The 21,856-nt window shown below is 40.8% G+C and overlaps 1 protein-coding gene across 1 annotated transcript in view; it reads right to left on the bottom strand.

Annotated features, from left to right (window-relative positions):
- Nucleotides 1–15,953: 15,953 nt before the first annotated feature.
- Nucleotides 15,954–21,856, bottom strand: part of LOC137914827 (immunoglobulin superfamily DCC subclass member 4-like) — a 32,726-nt gene continuing 26,823 nt past the window's right edge. Inside the window, exons 11-20 of the mRNA XM_068758321.1 lie at nucleotides 21,218–21,430; nucleotides 20,647–20,748; nucleotides 20,353–20,539; nucleotides 20,086–20,213; nucleotides 19,331–19,501; nucleotides 19,029–19,163; nucleotides 17,897–17,999; nucleotides 17,487–17,718; nucleotides 17,252–17,380; nucleotides 15,954–16,490 (exon numbers count right to left, since the gene is read on the bottom strand). Of these exons, the coding sequence (XP_068614422.1) occupies nucleotides 15,954–16,490; nucleotides 17,252–17,380; nucleotides 17,487–17,718; nucleotides 17,897–17,999; nucleotides 19,029–19,163; nucleotides 19,331–19,501; nucleotides 20,086–20,213; nucleotides 20,353–20,539; nucleotides 20,647–20,748; nucleotides 21,218–21,430 (1,937 nt within the window). The remainder of the gene's footprint in view (nucleotides 16,491–17,251; nucleotides 17,381–17,486; nucleotides 17,719–17,896; nucleotides 18,000–19,028; nucleotides 19,164–19,330; nucleotides 19,502–20,085; nucleotides 20,214–20,352; nucleotides 20,540–20,646; nucleotides 20,749–21,217; nucleotides 21,431–21,856) is intronic.

Genomic DNA, 21,856 nt, shown 5'->3' with positions numbered 1-21,856 from the left:
AAATTTGCTAATGAAGAAATGCAAACAAATTCAGAAAGAAGCTGCCCATATTTAATAGAGCATTCTTTAACTTTTTGGGCATTTATTAGAGCTGAAAACATTGAGCATTAGACTGTCAGGCAAAAAGAGGTCCAGAGTTCACATCCACTTGAAGACTTTTCTGTGTGGAGCTTGCTTGCTCTCCCTATGTCTGTGCACGTTCACTCCAGGTTGTCCATTGCCCTCCAACCACAAAAAAACATGTACAAAAACATAAATTGGGTACTCAAACGAATGAAAAGGCAAGTTAAAGTATGTATTGTGTCAAAAAATACAAGATTAGATCAAATGTTAATGGTATGCTCTGTCTCTGGCACCACATACGGCTCACATTAAGTGACTTTGTAATCCTTGGTGCCTTGATTTAGTTGTCCATTTCATGCAGCCGGGTAGAACAAAACAATTCCATAATCACTTAAAAACAATTTTACTGCCTCTACCTCTGATATATCACTTGTTATATCTGCAATAAAAAATAATGATTACGGCAATGTGTTCTGTATTCATAAGTTAGTCAGCTGGAGAGAGGCTCCTGAAAATCTGATGGTGTTAAGGAATCCAGTTAGATGTGAGCACATAAGACAAAGTGGTGGCCATGCATCAGCCAAGCAGGGGAGTTTCATAATATGGCCGACATACCTGCTATCCTTTCCTTATAGAGATTAATGATACTGGCATCCATTTCACCCTATGAAAGAACATGAACTACAGCATGCTGCAAATCACTAAGTCTTTCCATGAATTGGGGATCGGCTCAATGAGCTGTGATCCCTAAATCACTTGCCTGTTTGGCTGGGACAACATGAAATTGGTGTATACACAGAACTAAATAAATGTAGTTGTAGGGGGTTATAGTTAACCATCAGTTAACATCAGGTGAGACTTAATGAATGTTGAACTCAACGCATTTTGGCTGAATGGCTCTCAACCCATAGAGTTCCCTCAAGGATAGGCAATGCAGTTTGGGCTTCCTGGCAGTTTTGTGCTTGATAAACCCGAACGTACCTACAGTATAATATCCATTATTTCTCCCAAGGCAGCTACAGTACTAAAGTTTGCTTCACTTGACAAGCCTTAAAGGAGCAACAAATACATACCCTGACAGAGTGGTGAAGACAGACGGAAGGGTTCCAAGGATAATAAAAACTTGGATGGAAGACGTTGCAGGTACAGCCTTTGTATTAGGGCTCGTTCAAGGTGAGCCCTCACCGGATGTTCCAGCATTCTCGAGATCCTTTGGTGTGCCAATATCCCAGCGAATGTTAAGCAGAGGGATTAAGATGAAACAAAGCTTTAACAATCTCATCTTGGAAATTAGGGCAATGCTCCATCAAAAGTAATTTTGGAATATAACAGATAAAACTTACATATATAACAGATAAAAGTTGGCCCTCCCAAGTTTTTTTTTCCCCGTCTCTCAAGAACACAGGAGATAAACATTATTATCAGTGAAAGGTAACGCTGTTAGGCTCGATTCCTTGAGGATTGCAGGTGGGAGGTAGTAAGTATATTTGTTGCAAGCAAAGCACTAAGGCACAGTAGAGGTACTTCTCATTCATAAAATATGGTGCTTTCATATTATGACCAATATTATTTCCAGGTGAAGAGTAGACATCATGCTCCCCAGAGCTGTGGTGGCTGATCAAATCCAATGCATCAGTCACCCTGAAATGAAATTTAGTGAAAAGCATGAACTAAAATGCAATCATTATGAAGACAATGCATAGCCAGTACGGCCTTTAAATAGAAAACAGTATTGCACAGTGTCTGATAAAATGTATTATGATGGAAAGCAGGGATGTTTCCCTTCTGCCAGAGGGATTTTAGTTTCTTTAGAGTCATGCTTCTGATGATCTGGATTTTATAGCTCACAGATGATAGCTCAGTCAGATCTTATTTTCCTTAGTTATCATGCTGTGAGAGGCAGAAGAATCACGACTGTAAGCCTTGAGATAGAGGATGAATGATGTTCAATAGGTTGATCATGCTGATCAACTAATGCTGTCCCATGTGGAATATTAATCTATTTTGTTGGTAGATATTCTCCCTAAAACATTTAAAAACTATTTTTTCCCCCACATTGTTTAGCATTTGAGGACCCTGAGAAAAAACATTTAAATAATGCACATGTCTTGTTGGATGTCAGTTTAGGGTTTAATTTAATTTAAATTAACTGTTGGTAATCTACTGAATTCCCTTAGAGTTTAGAATGTTATTGCAAATGCAAACATAATTATTGTTTATACCTTATATTCTAATCAGTCTTTTTGAGAGCGTCACTTTTCTACTGCTGCATTTTCCAGGAGTATTGGAATAAATTTTTAGTTTTTGATGTTGATACTCATATATTGAAGAAAAACACACAAACTGTTCTTTTAGTTTGGTAAATATTGCATTTTCTTTCTTTCTACGACAGCATAATTTTTTCTGATCTGAGTTTCCCATTATTTTACCAACTGCCACCATCAATCAGAATGATTTATAATTTTTATGAACTGCTCCATGGACTGTGAATTGTAGATTACAGGTAACACATAACAGCCCTCATCCTGCTCCTGTACTAAATATGCAAGCAAAGGGACTCGTTGATGCAAAGGAGGATTGGAAGAAAGTAGAGGCAGTCGGTCCTCCAGCCAAGGATCATGCACCTGTCATACACATTGGCCGTGATGACACGAGTTTAATACACGTTGTGTTTAAAACCCACATATGATTAATTGAGAAACTAAAGAGAGCCCCTTTGTGCCTTTTGCACACAGCAATTCAGTGAGTTGGATATGCCTTAAATGCCCCTATGATAGTATAAATAAGGCCCCAAAGTTTAGACTGATGTGAGTGTCAGCAGTTTTGGAAATGTTTTCTTATTACCAAATGGTTCAGTCAAAGTTCATTATGCTATATAAGTTATAAGAAAAGGGAATTACAAAGCAAAAGCTATACAGCCTGAGAAGGACACAAATGTTTTTTACCAAATATAATGACAATCTATCTAAATGATATCAAGATTTCTCACTCAAAATGGTAATTTTAAGCTGAAGGGAAAGGCTCTTCAAACCTTTTTACCAAAAATACAGTGAATTCAATACAAAAATAAATGTTTTGTGTTATGAACTTAACTTAAATGGGAATGCTGTAGATTGTAGAATGTGTGGTTGGCATTATGTAATGCTACATGCCCGTTTAGACACTTAAACAGCTTTGGTGGAAAGTGAGGAAAACAACACCTCTGACCATCTGCCGCAGGGCTCTCCTCCCTACTCTACAAGCTGGACAGAGTTAGGAGCAGACTGAGACCTAATGTTCAAACTGAGACATTGCCAGCATCCAACTTGGCAGTGCATCTCTGTCCAGTTATTGGACCGGTCTGAGAACCTGACTGAATCACAAACACTGTTCTCCCAAAGAAAATCACACACCATCCCCACTGCTACTTCGATACACAGCCACAGATAATATAATCTTGCTTAAGACGATACACAAACGTAGACATATACAAAGTAAGAAAAGCCATCACAACATATGCTATCGAGCAAACGTGTGCCTGGAAAATTTTAATGAGGTGTGAAAGGTGCCACTATTACAGTGACTATGATTAATAACACGACTGCTTCTGTGCAGCAACTGTGGATGAGTTCATAGTTCATACACATAATATATTGTTCCGTTCTACGAAGTTAGAAAAGACAAATAGGTCCACTTGTTATCTAATTTAACATGTTGGACAACCCTCAGGCTGCACTGAACTGTATGTAGCATTACAGACATTCTACACACGTAATCCAAGATGCCACATTCTAGCCTTGACAGAAACTAACAGAGGGGAGGGCAATGGTAATCAACAGCAAAATAGTTGTTTGTTACATAAATTGTCAAGATGTCATAAATACATAGCCCGTAAACCAAGACATAATCTCTTGTAATACTATGCTCACATTTTATCCCCGTCAGCCAAACATACATTTAACAGCTTGTTTCTGACATAACATGAGGCAGGAGGCAGAGCAGCATTTACCTCTCAGCCAGGCTACAGGTTGGCCAGGGGGCCCCAGATTCATTCTGTCAACTGAGGCCCGAAGAGGTAATTGCATACGAACAGATGGCCTTGCTGGAGAACTGTCCTCCCACAAGCCTTCCTTCTTTCAGACCAACTACCTGCAGTGCACCAACCTCTCACTGCACTCAAAGCATTACAACCGATAGCATACTGCTGGCTAGTCAGCCGAAGAGAAGATACAAGGATGTAGTGAGGGAGGAGGACGATGCAAAGGACAGGGTGAAGTGGAGAAGGTTGAAGGTTGCAGGGGTACCACACAACATGTACTGAGTTCTGCAGCAAGCAATGCAGATATTTACTGTTGGTAAGGCTCCAACATATTTATTTCGATGGATTGTAGGAAAATCTCCTGGCTTTGTACTAGTAGTAGTAGTAGCATACTGCTGGCTCGAAAAAAGGGCTTAAAGGTCCAAATGCGATTAATTTATCATGAAAACATTTAAATAATTTACTATGTTTTTAAAGAAACAATATACCGGTACTTTTTGACAGCGGTAGTATGAAGGAAAGTGAATACATTGCATGGTAGTTGGTATTTTTATAAGTGTTTTCATGGACTCTAGGGATAAACATGAAGTGGGATGCATGCTTGCTGTGCAAGCCATTTGTTTTGTTTTCTTTAGGTAGGTGATTTATGACACACATACACCATCGGACATCTTTCGTGTGTTGCAGTGCTGGGAGAAGTGCAAAGATGTTGCAGCTCAGCCTTTTCATGCATTCTGGAAGAATGCCACGCAGGGCTACCACACAAGTGATGTTCTGAGTTCTGCAGCAAGCTATTGCAGCTATTTACTGTTTGTAAGGCTCCAACATATATATTTAGGTGGATTGTAGGGAGATCTCCTGGCTTTGACCTGTGATGATTTGTCAGATCTTTGTGATATACAGTACGTGCCATTGAGTGATCCAGTGACCAGATTCGAGATGCAGGCACTTCCTTTTAATCCTAAACTGCAAAATGAAATTGTGCATCATCACCTGATAACTACACCCAGATTACTGTACCGCTGACAGAAATACGCGTTTTCTGTCAACCAGTCTCACTAATTACAGCGGTGTCTGTGCCAGATAAACGTTACGTTTGACTGCTTTGTGTCATGCTCCAGTTCAATATCCCATCCATCAGGCTTGAGATGGCAGCTGTGGCGCCCTGCGGCTACAGTGGCAGCGGAAGCAATCCTTGTGTAGCATCTGATGACCATAATATCTCACCTTCTGCCTCTAGGGTGGTGTTACACAACTAGCACAGTAAAGTGACCAAATATGTGTTTTAGCTGCTGATTCTTGCTCCCTAGTTGTGGCTACAGACCTGCTTTTATTCTGTTTAGGGGCAGGATGAGGAGCTGAATCCACTGAGACACTCAGAGCTGTAATTAGGCTCAGCCACATTAGTTAGGGAGCGAGGGCAGGGCAAGTTTAAATATAGAATACACTCAAGTTACACAATAAAGCCCATACTAAGTCCATGGGGACACATGTGCAGTTTGTCCATAAGCAGGTCATACAATGACATCTCCACACCCATTTGGCCGACTGTCAAAGCCATGCTGGATAGAGTGAGAGGAGAATCCAGCTGGTAGCCGTCTTCTTCTCCAGTGGTTTTCTCTGCAATGAATAATTAAAAAAAAGCCTTTACACTGTTTTGCTTCATCCAATCAACACTCCAGACCTCAAAATTATTAGGGATAATTTATGTAATATATATGTCACAATAAAATGTTTAGTACTTTACATAAATGTGTTGTGTAGAAAGAGGGGGGAGCATGAAAGAATCTATAAATCTGTGCAATATCGACACCTTTCACTTGGTTGCCATTTTGGCCTCATGGCTGGAAGGGGTGGCGCTTACAAGACGATTAAGGAGGAAGCACTATTAGAACAGAGAACAGCAGCCACAACATATAAGCAAAAGTACCAGCAAAGAACCTTTTTGAATGAAATGTGGCATAGACTAATTTTAAATCAAGATTTAAAAAAAATATCTCAAATCAATGTTGTAAATGCGTAGTGACTAATGACTGAAAGTAGTTTTCTTCAAGAGCTGAGTCACAATCATGATCTACGGCTTACAAAGGCCTCTGAATTGCCTTTTAACATGGAGCAAATATGTGGGGATTATTTTCTGTAAACCTGAGTAGCGTGGATATATATATATATATATATATTATATAATATATAATTCAATTTACAGCTTGATATACAATATGGCAAACTGTACAGCAGCAAACTTTGGAAAAACAGTATCAGTTCCTTGAACGAGCAACCATTGTACTTGGGCTTTTACCATGCTGACTGATATTGATGGAATAACACGAGGTGACCAATAAGCAAATGCTTGATACTGACTGGAACTTCAGCCATCACCCCGAGCACAGCTTCTTCGTCAGAGCGGTTATAATGAAACTGAAGCAACAGCCCATGTAAGATACATAAAAAATTATTTGTAATGACGTTCTTGGCGTGACATGGCTGGCATTTGAAGGAATCTAGATAATGGCCAAGTGCTGTATGCTGTGCATTGCTCAATGCTCATTCGGAGAGCTGAAAAGTGGGTCACCCAGCCCACTGAGAGTCAGTTTGTACCATTCACTGATGTGGAAATAAGACTCCAGCCTGACGTCAGGCCCAGCAGGGCTGCACTACCAGACATTGCCACAGTCGGCACAAGCTCACTCTCCATCTTTGTTTTTAATGCAAGACAACAAAGTGGTGACACAATAATGCGTTGTGTCATCTAAGACAAAGGTTATTGATCAGCAAATTTCTGCTGTATTAATTGGATAGGGTGATTTGTGTTTTAAGCATTGAGGCTATTCACACGCCAGACATAACATAACATGCCAGACGGGCCTCCTGTCAGTTCATTACCAGATTCTAGATATCCCCTTATCAGCAATGGACCTGCGTGATTCGGGTGAGAGCGAATTGAGTGATAAGGCTGGTAAAATATTGGAAGTTGAATCCTCGAGACAGCAAAGATATATCTTATCCTCTGACTTGTCTGGAAAAAGGAATCAAGAATAAGAGTCACACAGCATAGCTGTAATGCAGAAAATGGGTTTCCAGTGAGCTTTGCAGCGACTCCTGTCGTGGCCAGCCATGAGTGAAAGGAGAGCAGCAAGAACAGCCTGGCGGAGAGAAGACGATAGAGCAAACAGTCTGAAGCGATTACTGACGACTGCTTTTCCTGCCAGCCAGGCACCTTTTATAGCTACCTCATGAGGCATATTAAAGTTTCCTGTAAAGTACAAAGGATTTAATATAATTCCATGAGATATGCACCCAAATGAAACGGCTAACTTCCTCCAGATTCATTCTCCTCTCAAATCCCCCTTTCCCTGACTTCATTCACGTATCTTCTGCCTTATCCTCCTTCATTCTCTTTCTCCCCAGGCTGTGTCTGTTTTGGGGAATATTTAATTGGCAGGTTGAAAGCTGCAGAAGGCTTGACACTGAATAACATCTCAGCTGTTAACTGTGTGGGGAGCAACGCGTTACACAAGGAAAGTGCTACAATAACGCAAACCTTTCTTTTTTAAAGTGCATAACAATTATAATGCGTAGCAAACACTGTTTGGGTAATTGTATTACATGAACCAGGTCAAGCGATGCATTACCATCTGGCTCCACCTTCTGTGAATGACAGTATCATTGTGTGGCCGATAAAATATCTACAGAATTGCTGGATGATAAAAATGATGATATTTTCACCCGGTGGGAGACCAGCATGTGAGCGACGCTCCGGTGGGAATGTATCCATGTTTGAGGCGCTGCCATCCAGCCATGAATCGCAGAGCCATTTTGGAGACTTGGCATAAAGCGTCTTTCTTCTGTGACCATTAATTGTTGATGAAAACAGTTCCTGCCATTAATGGCACATTGTCGCCATCCACTTTCATCATCCCAGGGTTGAGTCTGTTGGATGTTATTCCTTCAGACTGCTTTGTGGTTTTTGGTGAAAGTATTGCATTACTCATACATGGACTGATTACTCTCTGATTACATCGTACTAAATTACATTAACAATATTACTGTCTTCTGACAGTAATATTGTTAATGTAATTTAGTACGATGACTTGAGAAGCAAAAGTAATATTGTTAATGTAATTTAGTACGATGAAAGCAATTCAAATGGAAGAAAACATGATTTTTGTCTAGATTACATTTTGAAAAGAACTCCGCTAACACTGTTTGTAATTATGATTAGGTTATAGTTATAGAAACAAAGACACTGGCCTTGACAACCACAATGGTGGTCAAAATACTACTTCACTTTTCATATAAAGAAAGACACATTGCTCAGGTATACCCATGGCAGATAGACCCAAGCTAAGACAGCAGAGATGGAATGACTTCTCCCTGCAGGTCATACAGCTGACCTGGAGCTTCTGTCCCCATTACAAGTTAGTTAGTTAGTAAGTAAGATTAGCAATAGAAAAGAGAACGCCATCTGTACAGGTGAGAAGGTGAAATCTAACAAACATCTAAGAGACATCTGATGAAATAAGTTTCCATGGTTGAAATGTCATGCTGTGAATATTCTCTACTTATAAATCGACAGTTTTTTGACGGAGCCCCTCTTCCTGATCATGACCTTTTCTTTTATGTACTGTGGCCATCTAGGCAGTAGAGCAAAACCGTTCCATGAGCAGCGCTGATATACAAATACTTGCCTGTTCGGGACTTATTCTGCTATAAGTATTGAACAGTTGGGGAGCTCAAACAGTTCACCTGAGAAGCAAACAGAGCTTGATTTGTAGGTGGAGGCTGCAGCAGTGTGGCGGCAGAGGCAAGGAGGAGGCACAATGAATGTGTTGACTGGAGAACTGTTATTCCCCCACAGGCTCCACCTGACTCTCCCGGCTACGCTTTCATGCCTCTCCAGTGACATATGAGGGATGCTAAAGTAGACCACTACACAGGGACCACACTGTTGCAGGAGCATAAAAAGAGTGTACAGCAACACATGGTGCAGTAAGTATGAGAACGCATTCAGGCATGTTTATTTATCTGCTCCCCTGTGAGCGTGTCTTTCCATCTGTGCCTATATGTCTATGCAAACCTCCACAGAAGAGCCTTGCTCTCTGATTAGCAGTGATAAGTGGCTGAAGATAGTGAGCCTGACCCCGCTATCGCTTGGTGAAGGCTTTTATATGGCTCAGCAGGGGATTGTGCCACGTGATGTCACCTCACTGCATCTGTCTTAGCGCTGTGACCTTTTTATCTCTGTCATTTTCTGTCTTTTTTCAGTCAACCTGTCTTTCCTGTGCTCACATAGAATAGAATAGAATAGAATAGCACTTTATTGTCATTACACACGGTGATGCAATGAAATTAACGCCCCACACACACATACGCATTAAGGGACCTAACGCCTCCCCTCCACACACACACACACACACACACACACAATAGCATTGGTATATGGTGGGTCAGTAGAGTGGCACAATTATGAAGCCAATGCAGATTTTGGTCTCGACAAATATAGAGTGACTGTGCTGCTTGATGAGGATCATTGGGTAGAATAACACTGCCCCCTAGTGGTGTGCAGAAGAACAAAATGACTATATTTTACAGAGGATCTGGTGGAGCAACATGATGCAATCACCTTTTCTCTTCATTCTTCTGTCCCTATTGAGGAAATCCTGGTGACATCTCACTGGTGCAATTTCATGTAGTGTATGTTTACCATGAGTGTAAACAGTCTATTTTTAGATTTACCAAATTAAATAACTACATTAAAGTCTATTTAACACCACAACACTGTTCAAAGCAGTGTAGACACGTGAAGTGCTGCTAAATTGTCAATCTAAATACCATAAACTCGTGGAAGCAATACTTGGAGACATTTCTAAATTTGTATCTACAGGTAGGTGAAAATGTGCTGTTTAAATAACACATTAATTAACTTTTCGATTAGTTCTACACATAGATCTACACAAATATATTTTTTGTGTGATTGTTGATAACGACTTTTTTTTGCTGGCATCTATGGGGCTTCTCCACGAGCGTCATTCAGTAGCACTCCATGTAAAACAAGGCAAAGCTGCCTGACGCGACGTCTACAACTTCCACGTCATATTGCCTTGCTTTGTTTACCGATTAAAGACGAGCATACCAGCAGAACGCTCTTCATTGGTGATGCTGAGTGTCTGCTGCAGCTTCAGCGCTGTGTTTTGGAACACGACGGGACTGCGTGTCCGCTTAACCAATGAGAGGTCAGTGCGAATATGTGAATTTTATGTGAATAAAAGTGACAGGAAAAGCAGAGGCTTAAACTGTTAGCAAAAACAGGCTGATATTGTATGTTCAAATAAAAATGAAAAAGAAATCACACATTTTGCGGTTCTTTCTTTGATTTTTATTTACAGGAGAGCAGTTTCCACAGACATCTTGAGAGAAGCTGAGTTTTTACTCATATGTATGGTAACACAGTGGAAATATTTCTACAGACCACAAGTACTACCTATTCTGTGATGAGTCCTAAACAATGATTCAATGACAAATCATGTGCCACGATCACCACGACTAACAGTGAGTAATCCATCTATTCTTTTACAGTTTAAGAAAATTGCACTTCTAGTAATGTAAAGATGATAGTCGAAAGTCATTAATGGCGCACAAAAAAGTGATAATCCATTAAGTGCTCCTAAAATGTGCATCTACAGTAGCATCTTCTGACATCAATGAGGATTTTGTTGAATCACAATGATTAAAAAAAAGGTACCAATGTAGCTGCGGGGAATCGCTGGTATGGCACAACCACAGATTTGAGTCTGTGCTTACACATTCTGTAAAAAATAAAAGAGCACAACAATGTGACATCACTGGACAGAGCAGTTCACCAGAAAGCACCAGAAAGTACAGAGAAAAGCCAGAGAGACACAACATACAGTGATTTGTACAAAATAAAATATGCATACAAGTTTTTTTTAGCTACTTTGCAAAAGGACAAAATGGGGTTTGTTTGACACAAAATGAATCTGAGTCAGAAATGCTGCCATGAGATTTGACTCCTGAGTAGAGAAGAGATACCGGGAACTGAAATTTCAAAATGGCTGCCTGCACCGAGAAGAAGTATCATCTTGGGGAGGACGTTCCTTTACCCCTTCTCCCTGCCTAAAACTTCAGTTTCCTGGATTGAGATGGTGGTATGTTACATAAAAATGACTCTTAAATGGTAATGGTATTGACTCTCAGGCTGTTAATCAGCAGAAACGGATACATTTTTGCTTTTTCCCTTGCAATTTTTGCTTGAAACATGAGCACAAGTTGAATGAATCCTTGTTTAAAGATATTTAAAACCTTGGTCGACTCTCCATTTGCAAAATAACAACTGAAAAGTCAATTACAATTACTTCCACTGATGTGTCCCATTATTTGTTTTCCAGTTCACCAATAAATGACTTAATCCAGGTCACTGCAATGAGTAAAAACTTACATGTAATTATAATGAAATAGCCTGTATTCAGTGAAAAACTTGACTATTACTGTATATATATATATATATTTGCCCCAGTCATTACAAAATGTGTAGTATCAAAAACAAAATCAGAGTCAAATTAACGAGTTACCAAGATGAGGTATAGTGTTATATAAAATCCTTTCAAAGGACGATGATGAAATAAACACAATTAGACCATGAGCAATTCTCAAAAACAAATAATTAAAGGAAAATAGATTTCCATAAAAAACATAACCAAATGAGAAAAACCCACCAACAAGTGCTTAAAATAGTGGTTAAGGGTTAATAGAGCTCCTATAAGGAGTGTGTTGATCCTTTACACTGGAGGCAGTTTTGAGTTAATTTTCCTCTCAGATCATCTGACAGCTGCAAACACCATTTAAATCCACTACTGCTGCAAGTCTTACAACACAAGTAAATTCATGATTCAACTGAAATACATGTAGGGGGAAAATAAGACTTAAACGATCATTTAACTGTTTTTTACAGTGTGGTCGTATATGCAGTATCTACCCCACTGCCTACCAGCAATGTGGCACATCAAGGTTGTTTCATTCAATCAAATAAGCATCGCCTCATTAATCAAGACTGATTATGTGACCTATAAACATATAACATGTAAATATAATTTTTGGACACAGGCTTGTGTAATAAAACTATAGATAGGAAGTGATTCTGATATTCCATGACCGAGGACGGTGCGTCACTCAGCGAAAGTAAAGTGATGCACTGAAGACAAAAAAGTCACAAAAATAAACTGTATACTTGGTGACTATCTGACAAATTACATTGATACTGCATTGGAAAGAAAGAGCCCAGGTATTCCTGTGGATGAAACCACTTAGAGCAGTCTGGGTCGTGAGCACATCTCTCTTTAAAGGAGTATGAGGAATGGTGGCTGAGTTAAAGTAATAGAGGATAGACTGATAAGTCTTAGAGACCAAAGTGGAATGCTTTGGGCAAGTCGATGCTTTCTTCTGGACACACAACATTTAGAGACTTGAACTGTATTATTAGTAGAGTAACTACACTACTTTCGGTAGTTACGTTACTAAGGACAAGGATCATCAAACCAAAGGGCAGAAAGCCTCGAGTGCACAATACATTTTTTTCTCACCGCTTATTCCGCTATCGGGTCACGGGCCAAGCTGGAGCCAATCCCAGCAGTCAATGGGCGAGAGGCAGGGTACACCCTGGACAAGCCGCCAGTTCATCGCAGGGCAACACAGAGACAGACAACCAGCCACACACACACTCACACCTACGGACAATTTAGGGTCACCAATCAGCCTAGGCTGCATGTCTTTGGTGGTGGGAGGAAGCCGGAGAACCCGGAGGGAACCCACGCAGGCACGGGGAGAACATGCAAACTCCACACAGAATGGCCACAAGCCGGAGACGAACCTGCGACCATCTCGCTGTGAGGCAACAGTGCTTACCACTGCGCCACCGAGCCGCCTGCACAATACATTATTACAATTATTTTTTTTCATCACGAAACATTCAGTTTTGCCGAGAAGCCCAGTACAATGAGCACCAAAAGATTACTTCAACCTGTTGAGAATGTTTTTTTAATTACTGTTTCTGCACCCGATAGTTATCAAATGTAACCCTCATGTCTCATTCAATCTGACTCAGGTTTACTGCAAACGCTTTAACGTCCGTCTCTGTATGACTGCTAGTGCAGTGAAAACATGTCAATCATGTTAAATACTGTAAAGCAAAAACACTTAAAGTTCCAAACATGAATTTTGTTGCAGAGAACAATCTGATGCAGAAAAACAAAAATTATATAAATTATTAGAAAATTGCAATTCTTTTGTAGAGATGTAAAACATGTTTTACTAATGTACTTTTTTTTTTTTTGATGAGTTAAACTGGTTTTTCACACATTTGACAGGGAAATAATTGATGAGTTGCCTTATGCCTTATGCAAACAGGACAATCTTTGAAGGTGACCATTATTGACATGATAATTGTCATCATCCCAATCATACAGAACTAAGCTGTGACAAAACAATGGCGGCAGAGTAACATCCCCTTTACATGGCAAATGAGATTATAGCATTAGAGATACTTGTCAATGTGTAGCACATAATGGAAAAATCAAACGGAAAAAACAGCTTTTTTTTTCTCATCAGTAAAAACCTGCTACGCTGCTGTTAATGCTTCTGTTGCCTGCAAACACTTGTGATGTTCAAAGATTGGTGAAATAGTGATTACTCACAGAGCTTGATAAGTTAAGGATCAATATCAGTACCTCATCCATCATTTCACCCAAGTCAAATATTTGGATTGTTTGTCAGTACGATTACATAAACAGTTGTGGAAGGATGCATCTGGGCATTACACATCTATGACTTTTCATTTTATTTTATTTGACATAAAATTACAGCATAGGTCATTCAATTTTTTGTAATCTAATTATGCAATAAAATGCTCTTCTGTGATTTTTGCAAAAGATTTTGTGGGTATGTGAGGAGAGCATTTGAAGGATTGCTCATCTATAATTCAACCTGTGGTCCACCCAAAAGGGTCTGTAGAAAGGAGGAAGGCAGCAGTAGCACTGATATGACTGCAGGTAGCATAAGTTTCACATTGTAGGAGCTTTTGTAGCAGATTATAGAAGCTTGACTGGAACAAGGGTCCAAAACTGCAGCTCGGTAAAGCCGTTTGATTAAGGTGCTCTGCGATTTTCTGTAAGGGTTCGATAGCATCATTGAGTGGCAACGTTTTTTTTTAATACAAATCTGGGAGTAAAGCAAGACAAATTTCTTTGAGATAGTAAATGAAAGTACAGTCAGTGTCAGGTGATTATTTCTGCACATACCAAAGGCCGTAAAATCAGACAAGTTAAGAAAGAGATATTAAAAAGGTGCCAGTTACACAAAAAGTAATAAGATCCACATTGGAAATCATCCTGGAAAAGGTGAGGTAGTGCTGTTGACAAAGAGAAGGTGTGCACCTCTTCTCCTTTCACACCGTTAAAACCAACAGTGACTCAATCAGCTTCACATTTCAGTCAATTATGATCTAAAGGAATATGTTGAACAGCTAAGAGCCAGTGTGTGAGCGTGAGAGAGAGAGAGAGAGAGACTCCTTTCCTGTCTGAAATGCAACTTTCAAAAAATCAGCTTATTTATATAGAAGAGTAAAGAACTGCATTTTTTTCTCAAACTGGAATCAGATAGGAGAGTCAAGTTTGGCAATAATAATTTGGCAATAATTAAAAATATGGCAAGCGTTTTAATCTGAAACGCTTGTACTGAGTTTAAAACGCCAATTTATGGCACAATGCCACACTGGTGTAAACCAGAGGCCTGATCTACAGATGGGTTGTTGTAACGTTTTCAGGAACATGCAAATACTTTCTTTCCAAAGTGACATCCACTGTCTGGCATGGAGCAAAAACACATTTCTCTTTTTAACTGGGTTTCCCTGGGTCATCAAATCACCCCACGTGTTTCTGTATATAAAAATAATACTTCACATGTACCAAATATGCATATTAACATGTTTTAAATTTAAAGTGTTTTTTTCCATCGTGTTGCCATGTGTGTGTTTTTTTTTTGTATCCATACTGAATATAATCATCCATAGAAATGTACAGAGATTATAAATTCACCTATACCGGTAATAACTAGGCACCTGAGACCTCAACACCACAGTCAGGAAATGTGTGTGCATAAATATGTGTTTACAGGTGACTGCAAAGTACCACAGAATCTGCTATTGTTTAGCTGTGTATGTTTCAAAGTGTCTGGTGTGTGTGTGTGTTTGTGAGCAAGTGTGTATATGTGTGAACCCTGAGACAGCAGAAGTCTGGAGATATACCGTACACAGGTGTTCTGCACTCTCAGAGTGTGCAGATACTCATTAAGGCTTATTCCTCAGTGCCACTTAGTAAAGTCGGATTCAAAGACCAGAGAGAAGCACTGAGCAGCACTTCTGATCCTCCCATGCATGATGATAGCCAGCCTCTGTCATGCACAGATTATCCCAGGATTCCTCTGGTCTTGAGTGGAACAGAGCCAATGCACGGCTTAGTGGGAATAGCATCCTTCAATCAACGCCCGTCTGTTTGGTTACTTTAAATTGTTGTCTTTCCTATTGGGCAGCAAGGAAAACCCAGAGGAAAATGTGGCTGCAATTCAAGAGAACACATACCCATTTAGCATATCAATAAAAATATACTGTATATATATATATATTGTGTATATACACAGGTATGAATTAATGGAGTCAAAGTACCAACAAGTCTTACAAAAGAAGAGAAATTAATCCAATAATGAAATGCATAAAATTATGAAGTCTTTGTGGGGATGTAAAGGAAAGAAAATGACGATTAATGTATTTGTGTGTGCGACAGGATCAAGGCCCTACATGCAGAGGCTATGGGCATAGATAGCTGTGTGCTGCAGCGGTAGAGTGGACGAGGCCAGAGCTAACAAAGGGGGCAGGGGGCAGCCCAACAGACATGGCCTTCCGTGGGGCTGTAGGGCAGAGTCTGGACTCCCCATTTTCTAGATGCTGTGACCTCAGCACAGAATACACAGCTCTTGGGGAGTGGAAGCCATTGGCAAGTCCTCTGTCCTGCTGTGCCTCCGAGTTTGAGTTTGACTTCTGTCCCATGTCTTCTAACTCCCCATTGTGATTGGCCACCAACTTTATTGCGGGAAGGCTCAACAGGCTTTGGGCCAGCGGCAGTTTTTCAAGCGTGTCCGCCTCTCCTGGTGGGCTCGGCTGGCTCAAAGGAGAATATATCTCCTTTAATAATGAGGGTCCTCTGGTGGTGTTCGACTCCTTCTCCTTCTCACTGCACTTCTCCACTTTCTCCCTCCCCGAGTCTGACAGCTCCAAATGAACAATGACCTCGGCCTCGACACGGTTACTGCACAGAGAGGATGAACACAGATGATCTTCTGAATCCTGCAAGCAAAACATGTTCTCTGTTAGTTTCGGTTCTGTGAGTTTATCTGTTCAGTTAGAGAACAGTCAATAGTCGCTGCTCGTTATACATACAAGTGGATCCTGATAAGCACCGACGTCAGCAGGGTTGCAACTCTGTGTTTTAAGACCCTCTGTTTAAAATAGAAATTGCCACGACACATGTTATGCTGTTAATTTTTCAATAGGCCAAAAGTAGTTTTTTTCTCCTTTGATGACAATGAAATAATTATTCGGTGTTTTATATAAATTCTAAAATAAGATTAAATTATTGAATGTCCGGCTATAACTAGTTTTCCACCCACAGTAGTTTGTGTGACAACGCGCTTATTATTAAATAAAAAGTGGCAATAATGTCCTTATTGCTAACTGAAATCAATTTGCTTTGCTAAGTGCAGCCCTTTATCTTGTCAGGCTAATAATAAACACAGTCAGTCATCTTCTGCACATGTTCCTTAAACAATGGTCAACCTGTTTCAGTGCTGTTACAAGAGGCAGAACAAACTGAGAACCAATTACGCCTTCATCGTGCTCAAACGCAACGTCAGGGTAGGATGAAGACACGCCACGCCTGACAGAGTTTCTGCTGTCAGCTGTGATTTAAGTATTTTTAAGCAGAATCCACATCGACCAACCAGAAACGAGGTCCCTGATTTTGATAAAAGTATTTCTGAAACCAAGTACTGGTTCAACTGCTGTTGAAATAGATTAAAAGCGATCGTGAAATGAATTTGTGCATTTACCGTGCCGTGGTCAGTTAAAAGCATGTTGAGAGCTCCACTAATGAGTGATGGGCCGTCTTCCGTTACGGTGTCTCTGTATCTCGTGATTCTGTTAGCCCAGTTGTGGCTCACTGAGCCGTTCCAAGCAGCCTGAAGGAATAACAACACAGTGGAGGCACCAAAATTACTACTATTATGCCTTTGCGATAGAGTAAATATATCAGAGTAGCCAAAGCCCATCTGGCAACGTTTTGACCTTGGATTCAGCTGCAGGGGCATCCTCCCCTTCCCCCAGATTAGCAGTCGTTATCAAGCTCCGCTCGTCTGAGGCCTCTTCTAGTGGCTGACCCGACTCTTGATTATTTGGGGGCATCAGTGTCTCGAGCTCATGGCTATCGCTGTTCTCTGGCACAATAGAGGGAGCTGGACTGCCTCCTCTTCTGTAATGAGGAGTCACAGCTGTGGTGTCAAGGCCCCCAGACACCTCCCTATTTGGAGCAGAGATGAGAGACAATATTAAGAGTTGGACACTATAGAAGAATGAATGCTAATACAGATTATTTGATGTTTTCCCGGTGTTTCATCTGTGACAGTTATTCCCAGTGAGAATGATGAATACAATGTCTTCATTGCTGTATGGAAGCTAGAAGTCTGGCTGTGTCTTACCTGGATTTGCCATTACGAAAGCTTAGACACATGCATAGAAGAATGCATATCAGTCCCAGACACACTCCGACTATAATCCCAGTCACTGCATGTATGTCCAGCTCTGTTAAAAGATATCAATATGAGACACCATCCAATGGGACTTCATTGATATGCATGCATGCCGGGTATCTTGGCAGTCTGGACAAAGTGCGGAGAGGAAACAGATGGCAGGAGCTCTCACCTACCCACCAGCCACATCAATTCCATTCACACTGCAACTGGCAACACTATGTCACCCTGTGTGTAACAAATAAACCTGTCACTCTGTTTTTATTAAAAATTTGGATAAAAAAAAAACACGTGAAACTGCAATTAATATTCAGATATTCCAAAGTATTTGTCAAATGCACCTCACAAAATATACATTTAGGTGACTGAATGGACAGAAGCACAATGAAAATAAGAAGTAGATCACTGCATAACACATGAAAAAAACAACAAAAAGTCTTAGCTTTAGAGATAAATAAAATGTTTAAACTTCAATGATTGATTTAATTACTGGCGGGGCTGTTTCTACAGATGTTATAATGATTGGGAAGCTTGACATTACTGCAGAGCACAGCTCTGTAGTCATGAGTCTCTCTGTTTGAAGACAAAATGGGGATTTAATAACCACATTTATATCATCCTGATAATGCAGGCAAATAGGAGAAGCAAAAAATAAATAAATAAGTGTCCTGCAGTGGGATTATTTCCCTGCTGGCAGGGACAAATTGCCCACTTTGGAAGGAAAGCCAGATTGTGTATTAAGAATTAGTGTGAAAACACATCTGTATTTGAATTTCTGTCAACCCTAACCCTAATCCTAATCCTGATTCTGATTCATGCATACCTGCCCTGCTTGGTTTTTTGGGATTTTCGTCTGTTTGCCTACTCCTCTGGATTTGTCTGATTGCCTTGTTTGTGAACTCTATCCTGATTGGTCCGCTGCTGTGGACTGACCACCTGTTAAATATTAAATGTCTGGATTCCCTACTCCTGTCGTGCTTTCGGGTTCTCCCTGTCGGTGACCTGACACTTTTCTTGACTACAGGTATTACTACCAACATTTAGTATTTATTCTCACTTTTAGGACCATCCATGAACTTACCATACTTTTGAGCGGGGGTGTGAACAGCCTTTACTGATGAATAAGGCCCTGGGCCCACATCAGTGGAGGCCCCTATCTTAAAAAAGTAACGGATGCCACTAGACAAACCCTGGATCTCCACACTGGTAATGCTACCTATAAAAAAACATAGAGAGCAAGAGAGACAAAGAAATGTTTGACAAGGACTATTTAGTTACATTTATCACACAATCTGATAAAGACAAATTTAATCAAGCGACCATAAAACATAAAAACTCATGAATTCAATGTTCAGTGAGGAGGTCGTGCTAACAGACACCCACCGTCTTGAGAGAAGTCTTCCCACAAATGCTCTGGTTGGCTGAGGTTGCCACTGTACAAGATGCTATAAGTGATGATGATACCATTGGGCTCCAGCGGAGGGCGCCAGCTGACAAACACGGAGGATGAGTCCAGAGCACTCAGCTGCAGCTCCTCTGGAGGTGTGGAGGGCCCTGAAGGAGAGAGGAGGATTGGGTCAGTAATTAGAGGGCAACAATTAGGTCTAACAGCTGCAGGATGGCCATCGTCTCCGTGGGGAGTCTGATGTAGTGTAAATAACACCTTGTGTCCATCTGCACCTGGGTACAGCAGCGAGGGGCGAAGCAGGGCAACGGGTGAATGGACTGCAGCTCAGGTGGTGACGCATGGCAGGAGAGTGTTTTGGGCTTACAGGTGATAATATTGCTAAGAAAGTTTGCCAACTCACCTCTTGCCACCCTCACTTGGCTAACATACAGAGCTGATGCCATCAATGTGAACTAATTCCCAAGTAATTAGTTAATTAGTAACTAATGACTGTACAGTGAACTAAATGAATTTGACAGAACTGAATGAGTGATCCTTCAGGTTCTCATCTTTCCACCTTTATTCAAACAAAAAATCTTCAGTGACCCTACGCCGTCTTCCAGAAACATGATAACACTCAAAAGCTTACATGCACAAATAAAGAACATTCAGACAATTAAATCATTGAGCCTCAAACCCACATAAAAAACCCACAATTGACTACAAAGAACGGGTCATAGACCAGACTCACGGTCGGACAGAGTGGACTCCTCCACTGTGCCACTAAATGGCCCCACCACATCGACGCCGTTAGACTGCACCGCCAGCTCATAGCGGGTGAAGGGCTTTAGTGCCCCCAGGAGAATCTCCTGAGCGGTACTGTAACAAAACAAACACAGGAGCCGGAGCGTGTTTAAGTGTTAACCATGAACTATGACATTACGTTTTGAGTACTTCAAGGTCAGCCTTTCCTCAGCATTTCCAAGACATGATTACATTTCAAGTTGTAGTTTCTGACCTAGTGTAATAGGAGACCAAGGATGCATTGGTGGTCCCAGCTGGGCTGCAGCGAACCGTGTAGTTGATGATTCGTACGTTACTGAATCTCGGTTTCTCCCAACGCAGCCAGATGGAGGTGGAGCCGTTGGCCATGGCTTGGATGCTGCTTGGGGGCAATGGAGGCAGGCGCATGGGTGGCGACAGCGCTGAACAAACAAACATATATGGCATGATAAATCGAATTTGCTATTATAACAAGAAAAATATGGGATATTTTTTCACGCTATCCTCACTCATTTCTATCTGAACTTACTCCTGCCATAGGCTTTCTCCGTTCTTCCCTTCCACAAAGCAGCGGCGCCATCAGTCTGCTTGTTGAATGCCCAAAGCCTCACCTCGTACTTTCGGTCAGAGACTGAAAAACAAGAAAAAAAAAATACAAATGTATTAATTCCACTCATTTTATAAAGATAAGCTAGAAGTAAACCAAATGCAGCCTCTTAATGAAACACGATAATTAAGTATTGACATTAGATCGTGGTAATGAACTAAATTAATTAAAGCAACGCAACGCCCCTCCAAATGTCCTAACTGTATCTTCAAAACCACAAATCCTTGAGATGGCAATTCGACAATTAATCCTTAGGCCAAACCAGATTGCTCGTGGCCGCAGTATATGAATGAAGCGCACCAGTGATTCGGTTAGTCAGAACTGAAGAAAGCCTTACAGAACTTTAAGATTTTCATTTGCAAATGCAGCCGACTTGTTTTGATTAATTATTTCTCTATAGCAAAGTGGGACGTGATCTGGTTCAATATTTCGTCGAAGGAGGACATATAAAAGCTTAGATGTATAATTAATTTGACCTCCGTCAACGACTTACCCAACCCAGTGAGCAGATGATGCCTGGCCTTCTTACGCAGTCTGATCGTATGGGTGTGTGTTGCCCTTTCTCCATTGGATGATTCGTCAGTCTCCGCCTCACTACAAGACAGCTTGTAGCCGGAGACCAACGTGTGATTGGGTGAAGGATGCCACGTCACATTGAGTGTGTTCACTCGGGCTCTGACTTTCAGCTCGTTTGGGGCAAAGATCACTGAAACATTTTGTAAAGTGAAAAGAAAATGAACAAATAATTCCACTCCAACCACGGCCCTTGAGTTTGGAGCTACTGACTCCCATGCCAATTTCTTCACACTCAGAGGCAAACCACTCCATGAATGCTGGAGATCACATGGCGATGAAACCAACAGAAGCATGCCAGAAAAGAGAAGAGCTATTTTTAAAATTCCAAGCTTCCTAAACTGAACTCTTTTTTTTTTTCACTTTGACTGTGCCCTTAGTCCAAACATATCACGTACAGGATAAGAGCAGGGAGATCCTTGCAAAAACCCAACACGCACTTAGAATGTGTTTGACTGAGCAAAACTTTGTTGAAATGTCTGCATGGATTGAACTAAATGACCTGAGCAAACAAAAATGGCAATTCTGGAAACAGCAGATACTAGAAACAGGTAGCTCT

The sequence above is a fragment of the Brachionichthys hirsutus genome, unplaced genomic scaffold (assembly GCF_040956055.1).
Source record: "Brachionichthys hirsutus isolate HB-005 unplaced genomic scaffold, CSIRO-AGI_Bhir_v1 contig_189, whole genome shotgun sequence".
In the NCBI taxonomy this organism is placed as follows: domain Eukaryota; kingdom Metazoa; phylum Chordata; class Actinopteri; order Lophiiformes; family Brachionichthyidae; genus Brachionichthys; species Brachionichthys hirsutus.
Note: the sequence above shows the minus strand (reverse complement) of the source record. Positions and strands in the feature narration are given on the sequence as shown.